This window comes from Hypanus sabinus, chromosome 7 (assembly GCF_030144855.1).
Source record: "Hypanus sabinus isolate sHypSab1 chromosome 7, sHypSab1.hap1, whole genome shotgun sequence".
NCBI lineage: Eukaryota > Metazoa > Chordata > Chondrichthyes > Myliobatiformes > Dasyatidae > Hypanus > Hypanus sabinus.
The window spans coordinates 1,053,245-1,077,246 of NC_082712.1; the positions used below are offsets into that span (position 1 = coordinate 1,053,245).

At 43.7% G+C, this 24,002-nt stretch overlaps 1 protein-coding gene across 4 annotated transcripts in view; it reads left to right on the forward strand.

Annotated features, from left to right (window-relative positions):
• Positions 1–24,002, forward strand: part of LOC132396489 (nipped-B-like protein) — a 531,210-nt gene that overhangs the window by 45,135 nt on the left and 462,073 nt on the right. For all 4 annotated transcript variants that reach the window (XM_059974034.1, XM_059974035.1, XM_059974036.1 and 1 more), the window contains exon 2: positions 60–201. In XM_059974034.1, coding sequence (XP_059830017.1) covers positions 138–201 — 64 coding nt within the window. In that variant the 5' untranslated portion in view covers positions 60–137. The remainder of the gene's footprint in view (positions 1–59; positions 202–24,002) is intronic.

The following is a 24,002-nucleotide window of genomic DNA, read 5'->3' on the forward strand; positions in this document are numbered from 1 at the left end:
TTTCCATCTTGGATAGAATCTGTTTCATGATATTGATGGTACCATTTTTTTCTTTGTAGTGTCTGGGAGATGTGAAATAAAGCTCGCTGGGACTTAAACTGAACTATCTGTGCATATACTATCTCTACAACTTCAGGATGAATGGGGATATGCCTCATGTTCCCATCACCACGCTTGCTGGGATTGCTAGCCTCACTGATTGTAAGTACTATTAATTTCTGATGTTTATTGTACTATGTTTATAAAAGTGTAGCATTTTGATCCTCAGTTGGGGTATAAAGTACTTGATTGGCTTTAAATTTTGCTAGCGGCACCCAGAATCAACGTTCTTGATGGGAATGTGTCAAATTGAGACTAAAAACATTTGGTTGAAATGTATTTTAATGTATGATAGTATAGTCCTGCTTATTGGAAAATAATTTTTTACTGGTATATTTTTGCTCAATTTCTTTCTATTGGTGCAACATTGTTGCATAAATATATAGGGTTACCTAACATCCTGTTTTTTGATGCATCAGCTTCTGTTATTACTCCTTGATGAATATATTGATGTGAGCTTCTATCGTGTGAAGGACAGGCTCTTGTGTTTTGAATGGTCAAGTTGTATCACAGATTGCAGTTGGAGAAGGTTCTTGCAGGTACTGATAAATTTCCCCATAGGTGATGTTACTTTAGAGCTTATGTCAAATCATTTTTGATCCTTGAATTAGGCAGTCATAGATGTTTTGCAAAAAGTAATAAGTTAATTGATTTTAGTGAGTACTGTACTAAATGTCAAAGTTGAACCTTTTATCTACATTAATAAAAGTTGCTGTGTTTTGCCTTTGTGTTGGTCTTGCTCTTTTCCCGTTGGTTAATCGAATGTGGCAGCCAATTGGCTTTTGATATTGAATTAATGAGATCTGACTCCCAAGCAAAACAGGATCCGATAGTAAATATTCCTGAATAAAGATGTTTAGGGAAGAAGGGTTAAGGTAACTTTGATGATAATGACAGGCTGTATTGGTTAAAGAACATCTTGCAGTGCTACAGACTATATATTCTTCTGAGTTAAAAAGACCTGATTTAATCAACTTAAAAAACACAGTTTAAATGAAAGTGGAGTCACAAGTAGATAGGTTCATAAAGAGAACGTTGGGCACATTAGCCTTCATAAATCAGGACATTGAGTATAGGAGATGGGATATTATGTTGAAGTCGTAAAAGATTGGTGAGATCATATTTGGAGTATTGTGCATAATTCTGGTCACTTTAGAGCAAAGATATCAATAAGATTGAAAGTACAAAAAATTTACAATGTTATTATGAGGACTTGAGAACTTGAGTTACAGGGAAAGGTTGAATACGTTAGGACTTTATTTTCTGGAGTGTAGGAGATTGAGGAAAGATTTGATAGAGGTATAGAAAATTGGGCATAGATGAGGTAAATGCAAGAAGGCTTTTGCCACTGAGGTTGGGTGAAACTACTAGAGGTCAAAGGTTAAGAGTGAAAGGTGAAATATTGAAGAGGGGCTTGGGGGAAACTTCACTTAGAGGGTGGTGCAAGTGTGGAACGAGCTGCCAGAGGAAGCAGTGGATGCAGTTTTGGTTGCAACATTTAAGAGAAGTTTGGGCAAGAAGATGAATGGGAATATTATGAAGGGCTGTGGTGCAGGTGTACATTGAATGGACTGGGCAGTGTATAGGCATAAAGTATAGCGGTTGAAGGGCCTTTATCTATGCTGTCATGTTAGTGTAGTTTGCAACTTGGTGGCATGAGCATTAAATTCTCATGTTCATGAATTCTGGTAACTGATTCTGGTCTCTATATTCTCTCCCTTCATGATCTATCTGCCTTCCCCCAGCCATTGCCTCATCACCTTCTTTGGCCCTTTGCACTTGTCCATCACCCACATTCCTTCCACTCCTTGACTACTACTCCGTGATATTACAAACTAAACATCTGTTTCTGAGACGCTTGGATTTTCTGGCATGTTTGCTGGTGTCTTCCACAGTGAAGACTGACACAGTATTTATTCATTTTGTCTGTTGCTTCTTTGTTCTGTATTACTACTGCTCCCATGTCATTTTCCAGTGGTCTGATAGTTACCTCTTATATGCCTCTTTTACTCTATATATGGAAAAAAAAGCTTATATAATTGGCAAGCTTTCCTTTACTTTTCATTTTTCCCCTTTTTGCTTTTTTTTAGTTTTTAGTTTTTTTAAAACTTTGCCAGTTGTCAAAGTGAAGAGGTAACAGATGCATTGGTCCTAATCTTTCAAAAATCACTCCATTCTGGCATGGTCCCAGGGGACTAGAAGACTGCAAATGTCACTCCACTCTTTAAGAAATGAGGAAGTCAAAAGAAAGGAAATTATAGGCCAGTTAGCCTAACTTCAGTTGTTGGGAAAGTCTTGGAATCTATTAATGAGGATGAGGTTTCAAGACACTTGGAGACTAATAAAATAAGTCAAAGTGAGCATGGTTTCTATGAAGGGAAATCTTCCCTGCCAAATCTGTTAGTTCTTTGAGGAAGTTACAAGCAGGGTGGACAAGGAAAGGCAGTGGATGTCATTTATTTGATTTTCAGAAGATGTTTGCTAAAGGGCCACACGTGAGGCTACTTGACAAGATGAAGTCCTATGGCATTACAGGAAATATACTGGCATGGATAACAGAATGGTTGATATGCAGGAGGCAGCAAGTGGGAATAAAAGGAGCCTTTACTGGCTGGCTGCAGGTGACTAGTGGTGTTCCTCCGGCCAGAATTGGGACCGCTACTTTCACATTGTTTGTCAATGATTTGGATAATGGAATTGATAGCTTTGTGGCAAAGCTTGCGGATGATACGAAGATAAGTGGAGGGGTATACAGTGCTGATGAAGCAATGTGATTGCAGCAGGACTTGAACAAATTGGAAGAATGGGCAAAAAGTGGCAGATGGAATACAGTGCTGGGAAATGTATGATAATGCATTTTGGTAAAAGGAACAATAGTGCAGACTCTTATCTAAGCGGGGAGAAGGTTCAATACAGAGGGATTTGAGAGTCCTTGTGCAACACTACCAGAGGTTAATTTACAGGTTGAGTCTGTGGTAAAGAAGGTAAAGCAATTAGGCATTTATTTCAAGGAGAAGGAATATAAAAGCAAGGACATAATGCTGAGGCTTTATAAGACACTAGTCAGGCAGCACTTGTTGTCAGGCCTATATCTCAGAAAGGCTGTTTTGTGATTGGAGATGGTCCAGAGGAGATTCACAAGGATAATTCTGAGAATGAAGGGGTTAACATATGAGGAGCATTTGGTAGCTTTGGGCCTGTACTCACTGGACCTTAGAAGAATGTGTGGGGCTTTCATTGAGACCTACCAAAAGTTGAAATAACTAGATAGGGTGAATGTGGAGAGGATGTTTCCTATGGTGTGGGTCTCCAGAACTAGCGGGCACAGCTTCAAAATTGAGGGACAACTGTTTAAAACAGATGTAAAGAGGAATTTTTTTTTTAGCTGGAGAGTAGTGAATCTATGGAATGTTCTGCCATGACTGCGATGGAAGCAAAGTCCATGGGTATATTTAAGGCAGAAGTTTGATCATTTCCTGTTTGGTCAGGGCATCAAAGGCTATGGCAGGAAGACAGATGTATGGGGTTGAGTGGGATCCTGGATCAGCCTAGATGGGAGCAGAAGTAGGCCACTTGGCCCATCCAGCCTGCTCTGCCATTCTATGTCTTATGGTTTGGCTTCTTACTAATTTTTGCACTATCATTTACCCTCTTGTTTTTATGCTGTTTTTAACTTCTTGTGTTAGCCATAGTTGTCACATCCTCCCTTTAGAATGCTACTGCTTGTTTGTGATGAACTGATCCTGCATCTTTTGAATTAGTTCCAGTGACTTCTGTCATCGCTGCTCTGCTGTACTACTGTTAATCCCTGCTAAGATGCTCCTTTTTTTGTAATTTATTTTGTATTGAAGTTTATCATCAAACATTTCTGTAAGATGTATTTCAGATACTGTACACATATATATCATAAAATTGTGGCGACCCACTTCCCAGCGCACTCGAACCGGCTCACAAAGTGGCGTGTGCCGGCATTGAAGTCGGTCCCAAAAAGGGCGCTAGGCCTTCTTCAGCAGCAAGGGGAAGAGCCTGCGCGTGGGACAGGACTGTGAATATGCGCCCCCTACAGCATTCCTGCCCAGGGAGGGCGGGAACAGGAAGGCTTCAAAGCAAGGCTGCAAAGTTTGAATAAATCTCTTTTGCAACTGTAACTCACTCACTGCGTGTCGTTATTTCAGCGCTGTGTGTAGCACACTGCTACAATTAGTGACTCCGACAGCCCAAATGATATTTGGACCAGAGATGAACGACGCCGCATCTGTTCATGCAGTTTCGTTAAAACTGCCAAGCTTCTGGACGCTGCGACCTCACCTATGGTTCCAGCAAGCAGAAGCCCAATTCCACATTCGGCAGATAACCATGGATTCCACACGTTACTCTTACGTGGTGAGCTCCCTCGACCAGGAGACAGCCGCCCAGGTTGGGGAGTTCATACAGTCGCTCCCGGAGGACGGCAAATACACAGAATTCAAAGCCTTGCTCATAAGGTCTTTAGGACTATCACGGCGTGAGCGAGCTGCCTGCTTACTGCACCTGGATGGTTTGATGAACAAGATGCTGGCCCTGGCTGGAGGACACAAGCCCTGCCTCATGTTTGAACAGGCGTTCCTAGAGCAGCTGCCCGAGGACATACGCTTGCTGCTGTCCAACGTGGATTTCAGTGACCCCCGAAAGGTGGCAGCCCAGGCAGACGTGCTGTGGAAAGCCAAGAAGGAGAGTGGGGAGTCTGTCGCACAGATCACCAAGCCACGCTCCCAGCAGCAGACCAGACCAGGCCCGGCTGCAGAGCCCACTAACCTCAGAGGCAGGAGTGAGAAGACCAACAAACAATGGTGCTTCTACCACCAGCGGTGTGGCGCAGAAGCCCGCCGCTGTAGCCCACCCTGCAAGTTCCCGGGAAATGCCAGGGCCAGCCGGCGCTTGTCTGGGACAAGCAGTCAGGACGCCGCTTTTCGATTGACACCAGAGCCGAGATCAGCGTCTTACCTCCAACGAGTTACGACCCCCGCAACAGAGAATCGGGTCCCACCCTGAGGGCTGCAAATGGCAGCACAGTAAGGACCTGTGGCACCCGTACGGTGCGGCTACAGTTTGGCTCCAGCCGGTTCATGTGGGACTTCACATTGGCCACCGTAGCCCAACTGCTCCTGGGGGCGGATTTTTTGTGAGCTCACAGCCTACTGGTCGACCTGCAAGGGAAGAGACTGGTCCACGCCGAGACCTTTGAAACGTTCTCCCTGGGTGAAGCCCAGTTGCCGGCCCCAAACCTAAACTCTATCATGCTGTCCGACAATGACTTCACCAGACTCCTGGTGGATTTCCCATAGGTTCTGGCACCGCAGTTCACGGCAGCCATGCCTGGACACGGAGTACAGAATCACATCCTGACCCAAGGACCACCCCTCCATGCCCGTGCTCATAGGCTTCCCCAGACAAGCTCCGACTGGCGAAGGAGGAGTTCAAGAGAATGGAGGAACTGGGGATCATATGGCGGTCCGACAGCCCATGGGCCTCCCCCCTGCACATGGTGCCCAAAGCGACAGGGGGCTGGAGACCATGCGGTGACTACCGCAGGCTGATCGAGGCTACAACAACAGACCGCTACCTTGTACCGCAAATTCACGACTTTGCAGCAAACCTGCACGGTGCACAGACCTTCTCCAAGGTAGACCCCGTCCGGAGATGCCATCAAATCCCGATGCATTCGGACGACGTCCTCGAAACGGCACTCATCACCCCGTTCGGCCTTTTCGAGTTCCTCCGCATGCTGTTCAGCCTAAAGAATGCCGCACAGACGTTCCAGCAGTTAATGGATGCAGTGGGACGCGACCTGGACTTCGCTTTCATCTATTTGGACGACATCCTCATAGCCAGCAGTAGTCATTAGGAGCGTCTGTCCCACCTCCATCAACTCTACGCCCGACTGAGTGAATACGGTCTAACAATCAACCTGGCCAAATGCCAGTTTGAGCTCAACACCATCGACTTCCTGGAACACAGGATTACTAAAGATGGGGCAACCCTTCTGCCTGCTAAGGTAGACGCGGTCTGTCACTTACCTGACCCAACACAATCAAAGGCCTGCAGGAATTCACGGGTATGGTGAATTTCTACCACCGCTTCCTCCCCTCAGCAACCCGAATCATGCGTCCCCTGTTCGCCCTGATGTCGGGTAAGGGCCAGGACATTACCTGGTACAAGGAGTCCGCAGCTGGTTTCGTTAAAACCAAAGAATCCTTGGCAAACGCTGTGATGCTAGTGCACCCCAGAACGGTCGTCCCTACCGCCCTCACAGTGGACGCATCCAACACGGCAGTTGGTGGAATACTGGAACAACTCAACGAGGGTCACTGGCAACCTCTGGCGTTCTTCAGCAAACACCCACGACAACCCGAGCTCAAATACAGTGCTTTCGACCGGGAACTGTTGGCGCTATACCTGGCAATCTGGCATTTCAGGTACTTCTTAGAAGGTAGGCCCTTCACCGCGTTCACGGACCACAAACCGCTTACCTTTGCGTTCACGAAAGCGTCCGACCCCTGGTCGTCCCGCCAGCAGCGACATCTGTCCTACACCTCTGAATACACAAAGGATGTTCAGCATGTCTCAGGAAAGGACAATGTCGTGGCGGACACTCTCTCTAGACCTAACATCCAAGCCCTGTTCCAGGGGGTAGACTATGAAGCGCTGGCGGTGGCTCAGCAGGCAGACGAGGAGATCCCTAGTTACAGAACTGCAGTCTCCGGTTTGCAGCTCCAGGACTTCCCCGTAGGCCCAGGTTAGAGGTCCCTACTCTGTGACTTAACCACTGGCCAACCACACCCCATCGTCCCGGACGCCTGGCGTAAGGTACTCTTCCAATCAACTTTGGGAGCTCCCCTTTCATCCCCTATAGCTACTTATACTCAATTGCACTTACAATACATTTGATTTTTCTCGGTTTCCTCTCAAGCTGCAGGGTGGATTTAATTATATTTTGATCACTTCAAGTTCATTGTCATTTGACTTTACATATATACAAGCAAGGGAAACAATGTTTCTCAGGACCATAGTGCACCCACAAAACATATATAAACAATATTACCACAAATAAGTTAATAAAATATAATTCAAAATGTTTGGACTGCACAGCACAGACAAACAGTACAGTAAACAGGTTTTTGCTCTAGTGATGAGACCTCAGTGATGGCAGGGTATTTACTAGCCTCACAGACTGAGGGAAGAAGCTCTTGCCCAATCTGATATTCCTGGTCCTGGGCTTCTGTATCTCCTTCCTGACAGTAGTTGGTCAAAGAGATTGTTGAATAGATGGTAGGGTTCCTCAACAATGCTTTGGGCCTTTCGCTTGCAACACTCTTGGTAAAAGTCATAAATGGTGGGGGGGAGGGGAGAGTCCACGATGATCCTCTCAGCAGTTTTTACTGACCTCTATAGCTTCTTGCAATACAATGCTTTGCAGCTTCTGTACTGCACAATGTTGCAGACAAACTCCATTTCCGATGTTGCTTCTGTAGAAAGTTGTTAGAATGGGGCAGGAAGCCTCAGTTTCAAAGTGGAGGTGCTATTGTGCCTCCTTAATTAATGAAGAGGTGTTGTGGGGTTAGGTTAGTTATTCTGTTCTGTGCACACCAAAGTTCCTTGTGCTCTTCACTCTCTGTACAGCACTACATTGATGTGCAAAGGAGTGTGGCTGACCGTACTTTCCTGAAGTCCACAATAATCTTTCTTTTGTCTTGTCCATGCTGAGACTGTTGTTTTCACACCATATATCAAGCCTCTCTACCTTGCTCCCTGTATGCTGACTCACCATTGTTGCTGATGAGGATAACCTCTGTATCAAGAGCGGGTGATGCAAGATGGTGCTGGTGAAACATGGCAATGTGTTGTGGGCAGCTTAAAAACTGCAGTGTACTTCTGAGCTATTCTCACTACAATTTGCAGCCTGTAATTTCTCTTTAAATAAAGTACTTTTGAACCGTCTTTACGAACTAGTAATTTCAGAATCTTCTGAGCAACACTTAATTCTCAAGCATGCAGGTCTGACACCTTTAAGTGGAACTTTAAGTATATTGCCATGGCTGAAAGGAAGGGAGTCCGTGGAGTCAGACTGAAACACTGGGGAATGAAAATTCCTCTACCCAGCAACTTGTTAGTATTGTTCTCCAGTGACTGTACATTTGCTGAGGACCTAAGGGGAAGATCGGAGGGAAACAAAGAATTACTGCGTTTTGTGTTTCATGGAGACATGCCAGATACATTGGTAAGACCTGATGGCTTCTCGATACAGCTGCTGATTCAGAGAAGGCAAAAGGTGGGTATCCATGCTTCGTGATTAACTGCTTGTGTTGTTTTGATAACTTTTGTTATCCTGACCTGGAACATCTAATGATTAAGTGCTGACTGTTCTACTTGCCAAGAGCGTTCTCTGTAATCCTGACTGTAGTTTACATACTGCCAAAGGACAATGTTTTGTAGGCCCTCAGTGTACTGAGTGACTGCATCAGCAAACAAAAAAAAACAGCCTACCCCTGATTTATTTAAACTTTGGAAAACATTGATGGGGACTTCAATCAGGCTTGTTTGAAGAAATCTCCGCCCAGTTAGTCACCTGCAGCACCAGGGGTCCCAGCACACTCAACCACTGCTATATTGCAATTAGGAATGCCTATCGTTCCATGCTTCACTCTATTCTTTAATGCCATATTTAAGTTTGCAGGCAACATCATTGTTGTTGGCCAAAACAAGGGCGGTGATGAATCAGCATATATTCGGAGATTGAAAATGTGGCATTAGGGAAGTGGAGAGGATTGAGAACTTATTTCCTTGTTATTTCAGAGGACCTGTCCTGGATCTAGCATGTTAGTGACATTATGAAGAAAGCATGACAGTGCCTCTGCTTTCTCAGAAGATTGAGACAATTTGGCATGTCATTTAGAATTGTTATAGTTGTGTCATGAGAATATTGTCTGGTTGCATTACCGCCTCATATGGAAACACTAATCCCCTACAAAAGTAAGTGGATACGGCCCAGTTCATCATTGATAAAGCCTTTCCCTCCATTGAGCACATCCACACAGAGTGTTGCTGCAGGAAAGCAGCATCTATCATCAAGGACCCCCACCACCCATCCAGGCTATGCTCTCTTCCGGCTGTTGTCATCAAGAAGTTGTTATAGGAACTTCAGGAGCTCCAGGTTCAGGAACAGTTCTTCCATCAGGCTCTTGAAATAGAGGAGATTATTTTACTCAACTTTGCTTGCCCCATTACTGAACTGTTCCACAAGCTATGGACTTCAAAGGACGCTGCATCTCATGTTCTCCATTCATTGCTTATTTCATTCATTTTCTATTTGCACAATTTATTGTCTTTTGCACATTAGCTGTTTGTCCATTTTGTATCTTTCATTGATTCTATTGTGCTGCTTGTATTTGCTCCGATTGCCCATAGGAAAATGAATCTCAGGGTTGTATATGGTGGCGTATATGTACTTTGATACATACTTCAAACTTTGAACTTGGAACGATGTGGTTTGAGCTGAATCTGGCAGTACAGTAGTGAGTCAGCACCATGAAGAGCAATGGGTTCAGCACACTGTCCTAGTGCCAGTGCTCAGCATTTTGAAACAGAAATAATAAACGTGAGGTAGTGTTGAGTTCAATGTTCATTTAGAAATTGGATGGCAGAGGGAAAGAAACTTCCTGAATTGCTGAGTGTGTGCCTTCAGACTTCTGTACCTGTTTCCTGATGGTAACAATGAGAAGATTCAGATAGAGTTTATTGTCATTTAGAAACCACAAATGCAATACAGTTAAAAAATGAGACAACGTTCCCACAGAATGATATCACAAAAGCATATGACAAAACAGACTACACCAGAAAATCCACGTAACGTTTGGCAATCCCCAATCCAGAGTCTGGAGAGGCTGCTGCATATTAATATCGCACTACCATCTAGCACGTTCCCTGGAAAGGAGCTCCAAATCCACCAAACAAAAAACAAGACCAAAAACTAAAGCTACAAGACCTGCACAAAACCACATAATTACAACTTATAGTTACAACAGTGCAAACAATAGCATCATTGATTTAAAAAAAACAGACTATGGGCACAGTAAAAATAGTCCAAGATGTTAAAGGACTGTAAGTTCAAAAGAAATCACCAGTTTCCACAAGTCCCCAGAGTCCTGACAGACTCGCCATCCCACGCCGGTGGCAGAAGGGAGTGCTCCTGCTATGGACTTCCGCGGCGCCGCCCGACTCAGCCTTGCAGACGCAGCACACACTGAAAGCGACCTGAGTCCGTCGAATCTCCCGAGCCGACGACCATCCCCTCTGGCACAGCTTCTCTGAGCACCATCCTCTGCCGAGTGTATTAAGACGGCCCCGCCAACGGCCATTGGCAAAGTGACCCCGAGGACTAGGGGCCCGTTCTTCCCAGCAGAGTCCCGGACCTCACAGCAGCATCGAAGAAGGTCTTCCTGGAATTTCCCAATGTTTCTCCGTGCTTCCACGTCTGTTTTCAATCGATTATGATTGCGCACGGCACCCCACTTCACAGATAACAGATAATCAGTTCTGGAATGCCTACTGCAAGCTATGTCGTGCCACCATCTTGGATCTTGGAGAAGGGAGCATATCCTGGGTGAAGAGAGTCCTTAATGATGGATGCTTTCTGAGACACCGCCCCTTGAAGATGTCTTGGGTACAGTGGAAGCTAGGATCCAAGGTGGAGCTGACTAATTTTACAACTTACTGTCACTTCTTTTGATCCTGTGCATACCAGCTAGTGTGCAGCTTATCAGAATGTTCTCCACTGCATATCTGCACAAGTTTTTGAGTGTTTTAGGTGACAAACCAAATCTCCTCGAACTCCTAATGAAATATAGCTGCTGTCTTGTCTTCTTTATATCTGCATTGATACGTTGGTACCAGGTTAGATAGTCAGAGATCTTAACACTCAGGAACTTGAAATTGATCACTCTATCCACTTCTGATCCCTCTGGGTTGGTTTGTGATCCCTTGTCCTATCTTTTCTGAAGCTTATGATCACCTTTTTGGTCTTACTGATGTCGAGTTGCATGGTTGTTGATGCTACACCACACAATTGGCTGGTATATCTTGTTTCTGTACACCCTCTGGTTTCCATCTGAGATTCTGCCAACAACGGTTGTATCATCAGCAAATTTACAAATGGCACTTGAGCTATGCCTATCCACACAGTCATGGGTATAGAGAGAGTAGAGAAGTGGTCTAAGCACATATCCCTGAGGTGCACCAATGTTTGTAGTCAGCGAAGAGAAGTTATTAATACCAGTCTGCACAGATTGTGGTCTTCGGGTTAGGAAGTTGAGGATCTAGTTGCAGACAGACGCCCTTGTTTTCTGTAGCTTATCGTTCAGAACTGTAGGAATGTTGGTGTTAAATGCAGTGGGTAAGGTCCTCGCGAGGCAGGAGTTGACTCTGCTCATGACCAACCTCAAAGCAATTCATCGCTGTAGATTTGAGTGCTGCTGAAAGATAGTTATTAAAGCAGCTCACACTACTCTTCTTGGGTACTGATATAATTGTTATCCTTTTGAAGCAGGTGGGAACTCCCAACCGTAGCAATGAAAGGTTGAAAATGTCCTTGAATACATTTAAGAGTTTTCAGAGCCTTACCAGTTACTCCAAAGGGGTCTGCTGCCTTATGAGGGCTCACCCCTTTGAAAGACAACCAGATAGATCTCGGAGACAGAGATCTTAGGGTCACCAGGTGCAGCAGGGATCTTCACAGCTTTGGAGTTTGGTATGTTGCTGCCAACTCAGACTGACCAGGGTCTTTGCTTCAAGAAGTCCAAGATCCAGTTACAGAGAGGAATGTCTCAATGAGGACAGTTTCCCCACCCCCAGCCTCTGAGGGATGATAGGCAAACTTTGCCGAGCTGAAATTGATGGACAGCATTAGGATATGAGGCATTGTGTTCTAGGTGGGACAAGATGGAGTGGAGAATCAGGGCTGTGGCACCATCAGTGGACAGGTTTGAATGGTAGACGAACTGGAAAGAGTGCAATGTGGTTGGAAGGTGGGGTTATATACAGTCGATTACCAGCTGCTTAAAGCACTTCATGATTGTTGAAATCAGTGCCACTGGAGAGTAATTGTTTACGCAATTACTGTTGCTCTCTTGGACACCTGAATTATGGTGGCTGCCTGGAAGCATGCAGGGACAGTGGACTGATTCAGATATTGAAAATGTTTGTTAAGTACTCTGTTATCTGGACCGCACAGTCCCTCAAAGCCTGTCCAGGTATGTTGTCCAGCCCCACAGCTTTGCATGAGTTTACCTGGGCTATGACCCTTCTTACCTCAGCTGTGGTTAGACTCTCCCTGGGGAGAAGGAGCTTTTATCGATGTCACACCATTCAACACATCAAATTGTGCATAGAAGACATTCAGCCTATCAGGAAGGAAGCTGTCACTGTCTTGACGCGCAGTACTTGGTTTTACTTTTAATCACTTCCAAAAAGTCAGCAACTATCTACTCTAATCTCACATCTATCTGATATATCTTCATTTTTTTATGTTTAAGTTGCAGCTGTTTTCCCATCAAATGGAAAATTGGGTAATCCAAGATGTGGGGCGCAGATCATGTGTCAGTAGAAAACTGAGCAAATGAATCTGAAAATGAATCTCTGGGTTGTATTTGGTGGCATGTAATTTACTTTGAGCTTTGAGAGCTAGTCTGATTACAGAAGATGAATTGAGCAGTAAGAGAGCCTGTGATTGAAATTCATCTGATCCAGAATATCATAATGTATATAGAAAGGAAGGTGTCAGGTAGAGGTCTGATAAAATAGAAACAAAATGGAGTCCAGCTGTTTGGAGGCACTGGTATTACAAGAAATTGGCTTGGGAGTACAATCATGGTGAATTTTTTTTCTTGGAGTTGAGGAAATCAGTGGTGTCTCGGAGTGAGAATCCCTGCTTTCTTAATACATGTTCATAACTTGGAATTGGAGACAATTTCAAAATTTACAAGTTTTAAAAAAAAGTTGGATCTAAGAAGTAGGTGAAGAGAGTGGAGATAGTATTCAAAAGAGTCAAGTCAGATAGACTGGATGCATGGGAGAAGAATCTTTGTGTAAAGAAGTGTATAGTGATACAAGACCAGAAAACTGTAAGATATAGGACTAGAATCACCCAATGACCTGGTCGCCACAGCTGCCTGTGGTGATAAATTACTCAAATTCATCATCATCAGGCTAAAGAAATTTCTCCTCATCTGTTTTAAATGGATGCCCCTTTACCCTGAGGCTGTGCCCTCTTGTGCAAGACTCCCCCACATCTGTCTTACTAGACCTTTCAACTTTGGAAATGTTTCCATTACCTCGTTGCTCTTGTACTTAATTTGAGTCATAGTCACAGGAAAGTACAGCATAAAAACAGGCCCTTCTGCTCATCTAGTCTGTGCCTAACCATTTAAACTGCCTACTCCCATTGACTGGCACCAGGACCATAGCCTTCCACACCCCAACCATCCATGTATCTGTCCAAACTTCTCTGAAATGTTGAAATCAAGCTCTCGTGCACCACTTGAGCTGGCAGGTCATTCCACACTCTCATGACTCTCTGAGTGAAGAAGTATCCCCTCATGTTCCCTCAAACTTTTCATCTTTCACCTTTAATGCATGGTTGTAGTCCCACCCAACCTCAGTGGAAGAAGCTTGCTTGCATTTACCTTATCTATACCCCTCGTAGTTTTGTATCAAATCTCCTCTTAATCTTCTATATTCTGAAGAATACAGTCCTAGACTTTTAATCCTTTCTTATAACTCAGGTCCTCCAGACCCAGTAACATCCTTGTAAATTTCCTCTGTACTCTTTCAACCTTATTTATATCATTCCTGTAGGTAGATAACCAAAACTGCACACAATAGTCTCAACACACAAAATGCTGGAGGAGCTCAGCACACCAGGAAGCAGCTATGGAAAAGAGTAAACAATCTATGTTTCAGGCTGAGATCCTTCAAAAAGACTAGGGAAAAATTAAAAGTCAGAGTAAAAAGGTGGAGGGAGGGAAGGGGGAAGAAGTACAAGGTGGTAGGTGCTTGTATTTAAGATGTTGCCTGGATTGGAGAGTGTGCCTTATAGGAATAAGTTGAGTGAACTCAGCCTTTTCTCCTTAGAGCGATGGAGGTTGAGAGGTGACTTGATAAAAGTGTATAAGATGATGAGAGGCATGGATCGTGTGGATAGCCAGGGGCTTTTCCCCCAGGGCTGAAATGGCTAACATGCAGGGGCATAGTTTTAAGGTGCTTTGAAGCAGGCAGGGGTAAGTGTTTCACATGCTTAGTGGTGGTTGTGTGGAATGCACTGCCGGTGACAGTGGTAGAGGCAGATACAAAGAGCATTTTAAGAGACTTTTAGATGGGTACATGAAACTTAGAAAAATAGAGGCTATGCTATGTGGTAGGGTAATTCTAGGCAGTTTCTAGAGTAGGTTACATGGTCGGCACATTGTGAGCTGAAGGGGCTTGTAATGTGCTGTATTTTTCTATGCTGAGTGAAACTGGGAGGGAGAGAGGGTGAACTAAAGAGCTGGGAAGTTGATTGATGAAAGAGATAAAAGGCCTGGAGGAGGGGAAATCTGATAGAGGATGGAAGACCATGGAAGAAAGGGAAGGTGGAGGAGCACCAGAGGGAGATGATGGGTAAGTAATGTGATAATGGAGAGAGGGAAACAGGAATGGTATTGGAGAGGTGGGGAGGGGGTAATTACCGGAAGTTCAAGAAATCTGTGTTCATGCCACCTGGTTGAAGACCAACCAGATGGAATATAAGGTGTTGCTGCTCCCATCTGAGTGTGGCCTCATTACAGCAGTAGAGGCTGTGATGAGGCCAAACACAGGTTGGAGGAGCAACACTTTATGTTCTGTCTGGGTAGCCTCCAACTTGGTGGCATAAATATTGATTTCCTGACCTTCCTGTTATTGCACCCACACCTCCACACCTCCCCTTCACTATTTTTGTTTCTCTTTTCTCACCTATCTCCTTATTTGCCTATTACCTCCCTCTCTGGTGTTTCTTCCTCTTCCTTCCATGGTCTTCTATCTTCCCCTATCAGATTTCCCCACCTTTATCTGTTTCACCATCTCTCTGGATTACTCCCTGCAGTATTCACTTAGCTGTGTAGAGATGATGCATGAGGTGAGGGTTTCCTTAAGGGAAAATCTTACTTGACAAACCTGTTGGAATTCTTTGAGGAAATTACACTTCAGATAAATAGAGGGGATGGAGTGGATGTTGTGGAAGGTAAGTTTTCTAGTGTTGAGAGGGTCAGTGTTGGGACTGCTTTTTGTGCTGTATATCAATGATTTGGATGATTGAATAGATGGATTTGTTGCCAGGTTTGCAAATGATATGAAGATTTGTGCAGGGGCAGGTAGCATTGGGAAAACGGGTAGGATGCAGAAGGACTTAGATTAGGGCAATTAGGTGAGTAGCAAACGAAATACAATGTTGGAAAATGTATTGTCATGCACTTTGGTAGTAGAAATAAATAAGCAGACTATTTTATAAACGGGGAGGGGGGTGAGATCCAGAAACCTGAGATGCAAACACCCTCATGCAGAAAACCCTCAAGATTGACTTGCAGGTAGAGTTGGTGGTGAGGAAGGCAAATGCAATGTTAACATTCATTTCATGAGGTCTAGAATATAAGAGCAAGGGATGTGATGTTGAGGCTTTATAAGACACTGGTGACACCTCACCTTGAGTATTGTGAACAGTTTTAGTCACCTCACCTAAGAAAAGATGTGCTGTCATTGGAAAGGGTTCAGAGGAGGTTCACAAGGATAATTCTGGGAATGAAAGGGTTATCATACAAGGAATGTTTGAAAGCTCTGGGTCTGTATTCGTTGGAATTTAGAAAGTTTGGAGTGGGGGAATCTCATTGTAACCTTTCAAATGTTGAAAGGCCTAGGCAGAACAGATGTGGAAGGGGTGTTTCCCATAGTGGGGGAGTCTAGGACAAGAAGGCACAGCCTCGGGATAGAGGGTTGACCATTTAAAACAGTGATGTGGAGAAATTTCTTTAGCTTGAGGGTGGTGAATTTGTTACTACAGGCAGCTGTAGAGGCTTTGTTGTTGAGTGTATTTAAGGCAAAGTTTGATAGGCTCTTGATTGGACATGGCATCAAAAGTTACGGGGAGAAAGCTGAGGATGTGATGGGCCAAATGGCCTAAGTCTGCTCTTATGTCTTGTGGTCTTTTAAACTAGTAGGGCATTGCAACCAGCCCTGGTAAAGGTGGAGGCTGTGTCAACTTCCCAGACCAATATACTTTAAGGGTAGTTTTCCAGTGTTACAGAGGTTTTAAACTAATTTGAGATTTGGTAAGCTGAATATAGTTTAAAAATTATCATTGAACTGAATATTGTTTAGATGTTAAACATAGAAAATAGGTGCAGCAGTAGGCCATTCGGCCCTTCGAGCTTGCACTGCCATTCAGTATGATCATGGCTGTTCATCCCAACTCAGAACCCTGTAACTGTTTTCTCTCCATACCCCCGATCCCTTTAGCCCCGCATATTCCTGTTGTCAGCAAATTTGCAGATGGTATTTGAACCGGCCTCAACTGTTTCCTGTGGCAGAGAATTCCACAGACTCACCATTCTCTGTGTGAGAAGTTTTTCCTCATCTCGGTCCTAAAAGGCTTCCTCTTTATCCTTAAACTGTGACCCCTCGTTCTGGACTTCCCCAACATCGGAAACAATCTTCCTGCATCTAGCCTGTCCAATCCCTTTAGAATTTTATACGTTTGAATAAGATCCCCCCTCAATCTTCTAAATTCCAGTGAGTATAAGCTTAGTCGATCCAGTCTTTCTTCATATGAAAGTCCTGCCATCCCAGGAATCAATCTGGTGAACCTTCTCTGTACTCCCTCTATGGCAAGAATGTCTTTCCTCAGATTAGGGGATCAAAACTGCACACAATATTCTAGGTGTGGTCTCACCAAGGCCTTGTACAACTGCAGTAGAACCTCCCTGCTCCTGTACTCAAATCCTTTTGCTATGAATGCCAACGTACCATTTGCCTTTTTCACCGCCTGCTGTACCTGCATGCCCACCTTCAATGACTGATGTACAATGACACCCAGGTCTCGTTGCATCTCCCCTTTTCCTAATTGGCTACCGTTCAGATAATAATCTGTTTTCTTGTTCTTGCAACCAAAGTGGATAACCTCACATTTATCCACATTAAATTTCATCTGACATGAATTTGCCCACTCACCTAACCTATCCAAGTCACCCTGCATACTCTTAGCATCCTCCTCACAGCTAATACCGCCGCCCAGCTTCGTGTCATCCGTAAACTTGGAGATGCAGCATTTAATTCCCTCGTCTAATTCATTAGTATATATTGTAAACAACTGGGGTCCCAGCACTGAGCCTTGCGGTACCCCACTGGTCACTGCCTACCATTCTGAAAAGGTCCCGTTTACTCCCATTAAAGAGGGTGCCATTCATGGCAGTGTTCTGTGGACTATGTACAATACTTGTAAATGCACCTCTTGAATTATTGTCACTACAATCTGCAGCATGTAATTTCGCTTTAAAAGTAGTTTTAAATCGACAATGAACTATAGATTTCATAATTTCCTGAAGGACTCGGCTGACTTAACTCTCAAGCAAGCCTTTAGGTGGGCAAAGGTTCATCGCCATGGCTGGAAGAAGGCATGGTGGGGCAGAACTTCAAAAGCCAGGCTGAAACAGGAGTGAGACCCCTCTACACCAGCATATCTTGTTAGCAAATGCGCTGTCTCTGAAGAAAATATTTTGAGGGTCTCAGAGCTAGGTTGCTGTATTGGAGGGAAATGAGAGATTGTTTTGTTCTATGTGTGTTGGAGATGTTGCTTACCCCCAGCATGCCAGAAATGGATGTCAGACCCAGTCTTCTCAATTCACAGGATGGACTGAACTGTTTTGGAAAATGCAAAAGGTGTAGGTGTATGTTTCATGATAAACTCTTGGTGGTGCTCTGATTTAGTGGTTTTGTTGAACTGGTGTTCCACTGAGCTTGAACACCTGATGATCAAATGCTGTCTGCTTTATTTACTTAAGGAGTTCTCCTCTACAATTCTGACTGCGGTTCATGTACCATCAGTGGCTGAGTAGAATTAAGCCCTTAATGTCTCTAAACAAGAAACAGTCCATCCCAATGCATTTCAAATCATAGTTGGGGATCTCAACTAAGCTTGTTTGAAGAAAACACTGCCCAGTTACCATTAGCATATAACCCGTAGCACCACTGGTCACAATAAACTAGACCAAAGTCTACTGTTCCATGCCCAGACCACATTTTGGTAAATGTGATCACTTAGCTGTCCCTCTACCTGCATCCAGGTAGAGGCTAAAGAGCAAAGCTCCAGAGATTAGGACAACAGAGATGGGTGTGTGAGGCAGAGTAGCAACAGGATTGTTTCAAGTCGAACTGCACTGTGTTCAAGAACTCATCTGTGGATCTGAATGAATTTCACGGACTTTATTAAAGCAGTTGTAGACAAGTGTGTTCCCACAAAATCATTCAAAGTATTTGCCAACCAGCAGCTCTGGATGAACCATGATATCTGCAATCTGCTGAAGGCCAGGTCAGAGACATTCAAGTTTAGTGACCAAGAGAGATACAAGAGACCCAGATATGATCTCTGGAATGCTCACATGGGCAGTGGCAAATCTGGACTAATCTTGAATCAACGAAGGATGCTTGACAGCTGTGGCAGTACTTCAATGCTATCACCTCTTATAAAGTAAAATCAAATTATATGGGGGACAGCAGAGGTTTGCTTGCAGGTGAGTTCTTTGACCATCAAAAACATGGAGGAACCATCACAAACTCCCGAATCCCCCAATGATCCTGTGACATCAGTTTCTGAGGCTGACGTGAGAGCATCCTTCAGGAGGGTGGACCCATGAAAAGCATCTGGCACAGGTGGGGTACCTGGCCAAATGCTAAGGAGCTGTGCTGAGACCTTTAACATCTTACTTTGGTTTTCTGAGGTACCCAAGTGCTTCAGGTATTCTTCACTTACAACGGTGCCTAAGAAGAACTTGGTAACCTGCCTCAATGACTGTTGTCCAGTAGTACTTACATCCATGGTGCTGAAGTGTTTTGAAAGGTTGGTGATGAAACATTATCTTTGCCTGCCTGAGAAGTGACTAGATCTGCTCCGATTTGCCTACTGGAGTAAAAGGTCCAAAGCTAGTTGTCATCTGATTGGTTCATTACTTAATGTTGGAGCATCTAGACAGCAGATGTTATGGATCTCCTTATGGACTTCAATTCACTCTTTATTACCATCATTCCCTTCAAACTAATCAATAAGGTTCAAGACATTTGTCTCAAGATCTCCTTGTACAGTTGTATCCTTGATTTCCTTACTTGCAGACCCAGTCAGTCCATATTGGCAACATTTCGTCCACAATCTCCATCAGCACAGGTACACCACAAGGCTGTGTGCTTTAACCCCTGCTCTACTCATTTTACATTTATGGCCACTCCAATGTCATATTTAAGTTTGCTGGCGACATTACTGTCATAGGCTGTATCATAGGTAGTGACAAATCAACATATAAGAGGAAACTTGAAATCTGGTTTAGTGGTACTACAACAACAACCTCTTACTCAAAGTCTGCAAGACCAAGGATCTGATTATTGACTTCAGGAGGAGGAAACAAGAGGTCCATGAGGCAGTCCTCATTGGAAGATCAGAGGTGGAGAGGGTCAGCAACTTCAAATTCCTCGGTGTTATCATTTCGGAGGACCTATCCCGGGCATTTACAAAGAAAGCATGGTGATTCAGCATGACATCTTAAAAATTTGACAAGCTTGTATAGATGTCTGGTGGTAAGTATATTGACTGGCTGCGTCATAGCCTGGTATAGCTAATGACACGGGGGACAACAGAGCTTTGCTTGCAGATGAGCTCTTTGACCATCAAAACATGGAGGAACCATCACAAACTCCCGAAGCCCTTAATGATCATGTGATAGCAGTTTCTGAGGCTGATTGTGAGAGCATCCTTCAGGAGGGTGAACCCACAGAAAGCATCTGGCTTATTCGTAGCCCTTGAGCAGAAAATCCTGCAAAACTTGATCGGACATGGCCCATTCCATCATGCATAAAGCCTTCCCCATCATTGAGCACATTTACATGAAACGTTGTCACAGGAAATCAGGATCTACTATTAGGGACACAACCACCCAGAACATGTTCTCTTCTCACTGCTGCCATTAGGAAGAAAATATAGGGGCCTCAGAATTTACACCACCAAGTTCAGGAACAGTTATTACCCCTCAACCATCAGGCTCTCGAACCAAAGGGGATAATTTCTCTCAACTTCATATGCCCCGTCATTGAAATGTTCCCATAACCTACGGACTCACTTTCAAGCACTTTGGGTCTTGTGTTCTCTATTTATTGTTTATTATTATCATTAGTATTATTATTTCTTTCTGTATTTACAGTTTATTGTATTTCAAATGCCCAAGTTAGTGTGGTTATTATTTTGTTGTGGATTTATTGGGTATGTCTGTTTATAAAAAAAAAAGAAGAAAGAATCTCAGAGTTGTATGTGGTGACATAGATGTACACTGGTAATTTACTTAGAGCACTTTGAACATAAAAGGCAGGAAGCTAGTGAGATTTTAGAAGTCAGAGCAAGCAAAGATTTGAAAAAATATTTGGTGTGCTTGATGGTCTTCCTTTGGTTGTGGGTGACCATGGATATTGTGTCTTAGCTGTCTATGTTGAAGGCCATGTGCAAGACAGGGCAGTATGATATTGAGACCAAGCTATTACCCATGTAACAGCTCCCTCTCTCCATGCAGGTGATAAATCCAAAGGCATGACAGAGGCTGATACAGTGTGGCACCAGCAAGGGTTGATTTTGAACTCAGGGACTGGCTTGGGGACACCAGCTCTGGGTTTTTCCTCTGGGTTTTCTCCTGAATGTAAGGCAGCAGAGGTTTGAGATCAGAGTTTGGTGTGCCGAATTGTGTGTATACTGTCTATAGAATCTCAGAGCAGTGTGGCACCAGCTCTGGGTTTTCTCCTGAATGTAAGGCAGCAGAGGTTTGAGATCAGAGTTTGGTGTGCCGAATTGTGTGTATACTGTCAATAGAATCTCGGAGCATTGTGATTAAGTCACATGAACAGAAGGTAAAAATGAGTGTATATATGCAGTCTATGCTGTGGCCTCATTTGTACTCTCAAAATACACCACAAAGTACATGGATCTGTTGCTGCCTTAGTACATTTGCCAGGATCTGTCTGCCATTTCTGTGCTCCTGAACTTTACAAGCTTACTGGAAAATTAGAATACTTAAAATTCTATAAAGAGGTTAAAGTTGCTGGATTATGAATGTGAGTAATTTTTAGTAGAATGGAAAGTCATGTTGTTGAAGGAGCAAGTCCTCACTGTTAAGATTTGGTGAGTTTATTCAGATTTTTCACATTCCTTGAAGATGATGATTTCAGTTTATATATGGGACTGTGCATGTACTTCTCAGAGATAATGCTGAGTTTCATTAATTTCTCAATGACAAATTTTAGAACTTGAATAGGGATATCATCTCTCAGAGGTCTGTTGTTTCTTAGCTAATTTGTGGCCTCTTCAGCCTTGTATTGATCTTGGGTGTTGGCGGGATTTTACTGGATTCTGTGCTGTGGTATGAAGCTATGATTACTTCAGTGAAGGATGGTGTCACTTAACTAGTTGGATGTTTGTACTCATTGTTTATCCATCCTTGATGAGCTCTCCTCTGATTTTGGCATGTAATGGGATCAGGCATGGGTGTTAAGTGCATTGTTGGTCTAGGTGTCTGAAGATTTCCATATGGGCACAATTGAGAGCATCCTGACGGGCTGCATCACTGCCTGGTATGGGAACTGTATTTCCCTCAATCGCAGGATTCTGTAGAGAGAGGTGCAGACAGCCCAGTGCATCTATAGATGTGAACTTCCCATGATTCAGGACATTTACAAAGACGGGTATGCAAAAAGGGCCAAAAGGATCATTGGGGGCCTGAGTCACCCCAACCACAAACTATTTCACTTGCTACTGTACGCAAAACAGTACCGTAGCATAAAAGCCAGGACCAACAGGCTCCAATTCAGCTTCTTCCACCAGGCCGTCAGACTGTATTTCTATGTTATGTTGAATCAGAATCAGGTTTATTGTCACTGGCATGTGACGTGAAATTTGTTAACTTGGCAGCAGGAGTTCAATGCAATGCATAATCTAGCAGAGAGAAAAATAATAATAATAAATAAAATAAAATAAAACATAAACAAACAAGTAAATCAATTATGTATATTGAATAGATTTTTTAAAAAATGTGCAAAAACAGAGATACTGTGTATCTTTTTTAAAAAAAAAAGTGAGGTAGTGTACAAAGCTTCAATGTCCATTTAGGAATCAGATGTCAGAGGAGAAGAAGGCTTCTGTATCTCCTACCTGATGGTAACAGTGAGAAAAGGGCCATGACCTGAGTGCTGGAGATCCTTAATAATGGACGCTGTCTTTCTAAAACATTGCTCCCTAAAGATATCCTGGGTACTTTGTAGGCATCATTATGTTGAGACCAGGTTAGATCCTCAGAGATCTTGACACCAAGAAACTTGAAGTTGCTCACGCCACTTCTGACCCCTCTATGAAAATTAGTATGTGCTCCTTCGTCTTGCCCTTCCTTAAGTCTACAATCAGCTCTTTAATCTTACTGACGTTAAGTGCCAAGCTGTTGCTGCGGCACCATTCCTCTAGTTGGCATATCTCACTCCTGTACGCCGTCTTGTCACCACCTGAGATTTTACCAGCAATGGTTATATTGTCAGCAAATTTGCAGATGGTATTTGAGCAATGCCTAGCCACACAGTCATGTGTATACAGAGAGTAGAGCAGTGGGCTAAGCACACACCCCTGAGGTGTGCCAGTGTTGATCGTCAGCGTGGGGGATATGTTATCACCAATCTGCACAGACTGTCGTCTTCCGGTTAGAAAGTCAAGGATCCAATTGCAGAGGGAGGTACAGAGGCCCAGGTTCTGCAACTTCTCAGTCAGGATTGTGGGAATGATGGTATTAAATGCTGAGCTATAGTCAGTGAACAGCATCCTGACGTAGGTGTTTGTGTTGTCTTGGTAATCTAATGCTGTGTGGAGAGCCATTAAGGCTACATCCACACTACGCCTGATAAATCCGTAACCGAAGCTTTTTCTTTTCGTTTTTACCCTCTGTCCACACTAAAATGGCATTTCCGTCTCCTGAAACCGGAGCTTTTCAAAGTGGATATTTTTGAAAACACTGCTCGGGCAGATCAGTGTGGACAGCGTAACTGGAGACTTGTGAAAACGCTATCAGATGGCAGCGCACTATTTCATTGTTTTCTTGAACGCAACCTAACAATTTCAGAACAGATGGCAATGAGACTGAAGCCAGAAGGGTTAGAAATGTATTCACCAAATACTTTGACCCATAACTTACTGATTAAATAAGTATACTGTACTCACTTTGCCCTGTTTTCTGTCCTTGTTCGTATGAAGGTTGTTTACCTATTTATGCAAGTACTTCTCTGACAATAGATGTATAACAGCTTAATGTAACCACGTATGGAAATACAAGATAACACTGATGCAGACATGTTTTATAACAAGGGGCTTTATTAATGCAACAGAGTTGGTCAGTTTTTCCAATGTTCGTCGTCAGCCGGGTTAATCTGTCCATGAACTCCCTGTCGGTTGCTGCCATATGCTCCAGTATTTGTTTGTTTTAGTTTTAAGTTCTCCTGCGTGAGAGCCAACAGCTGTCTGTCATTTTAAGTTTTTCTAGTCTGTAACTACACAAACGTGCACTTTCACAGCGAGATTCGAC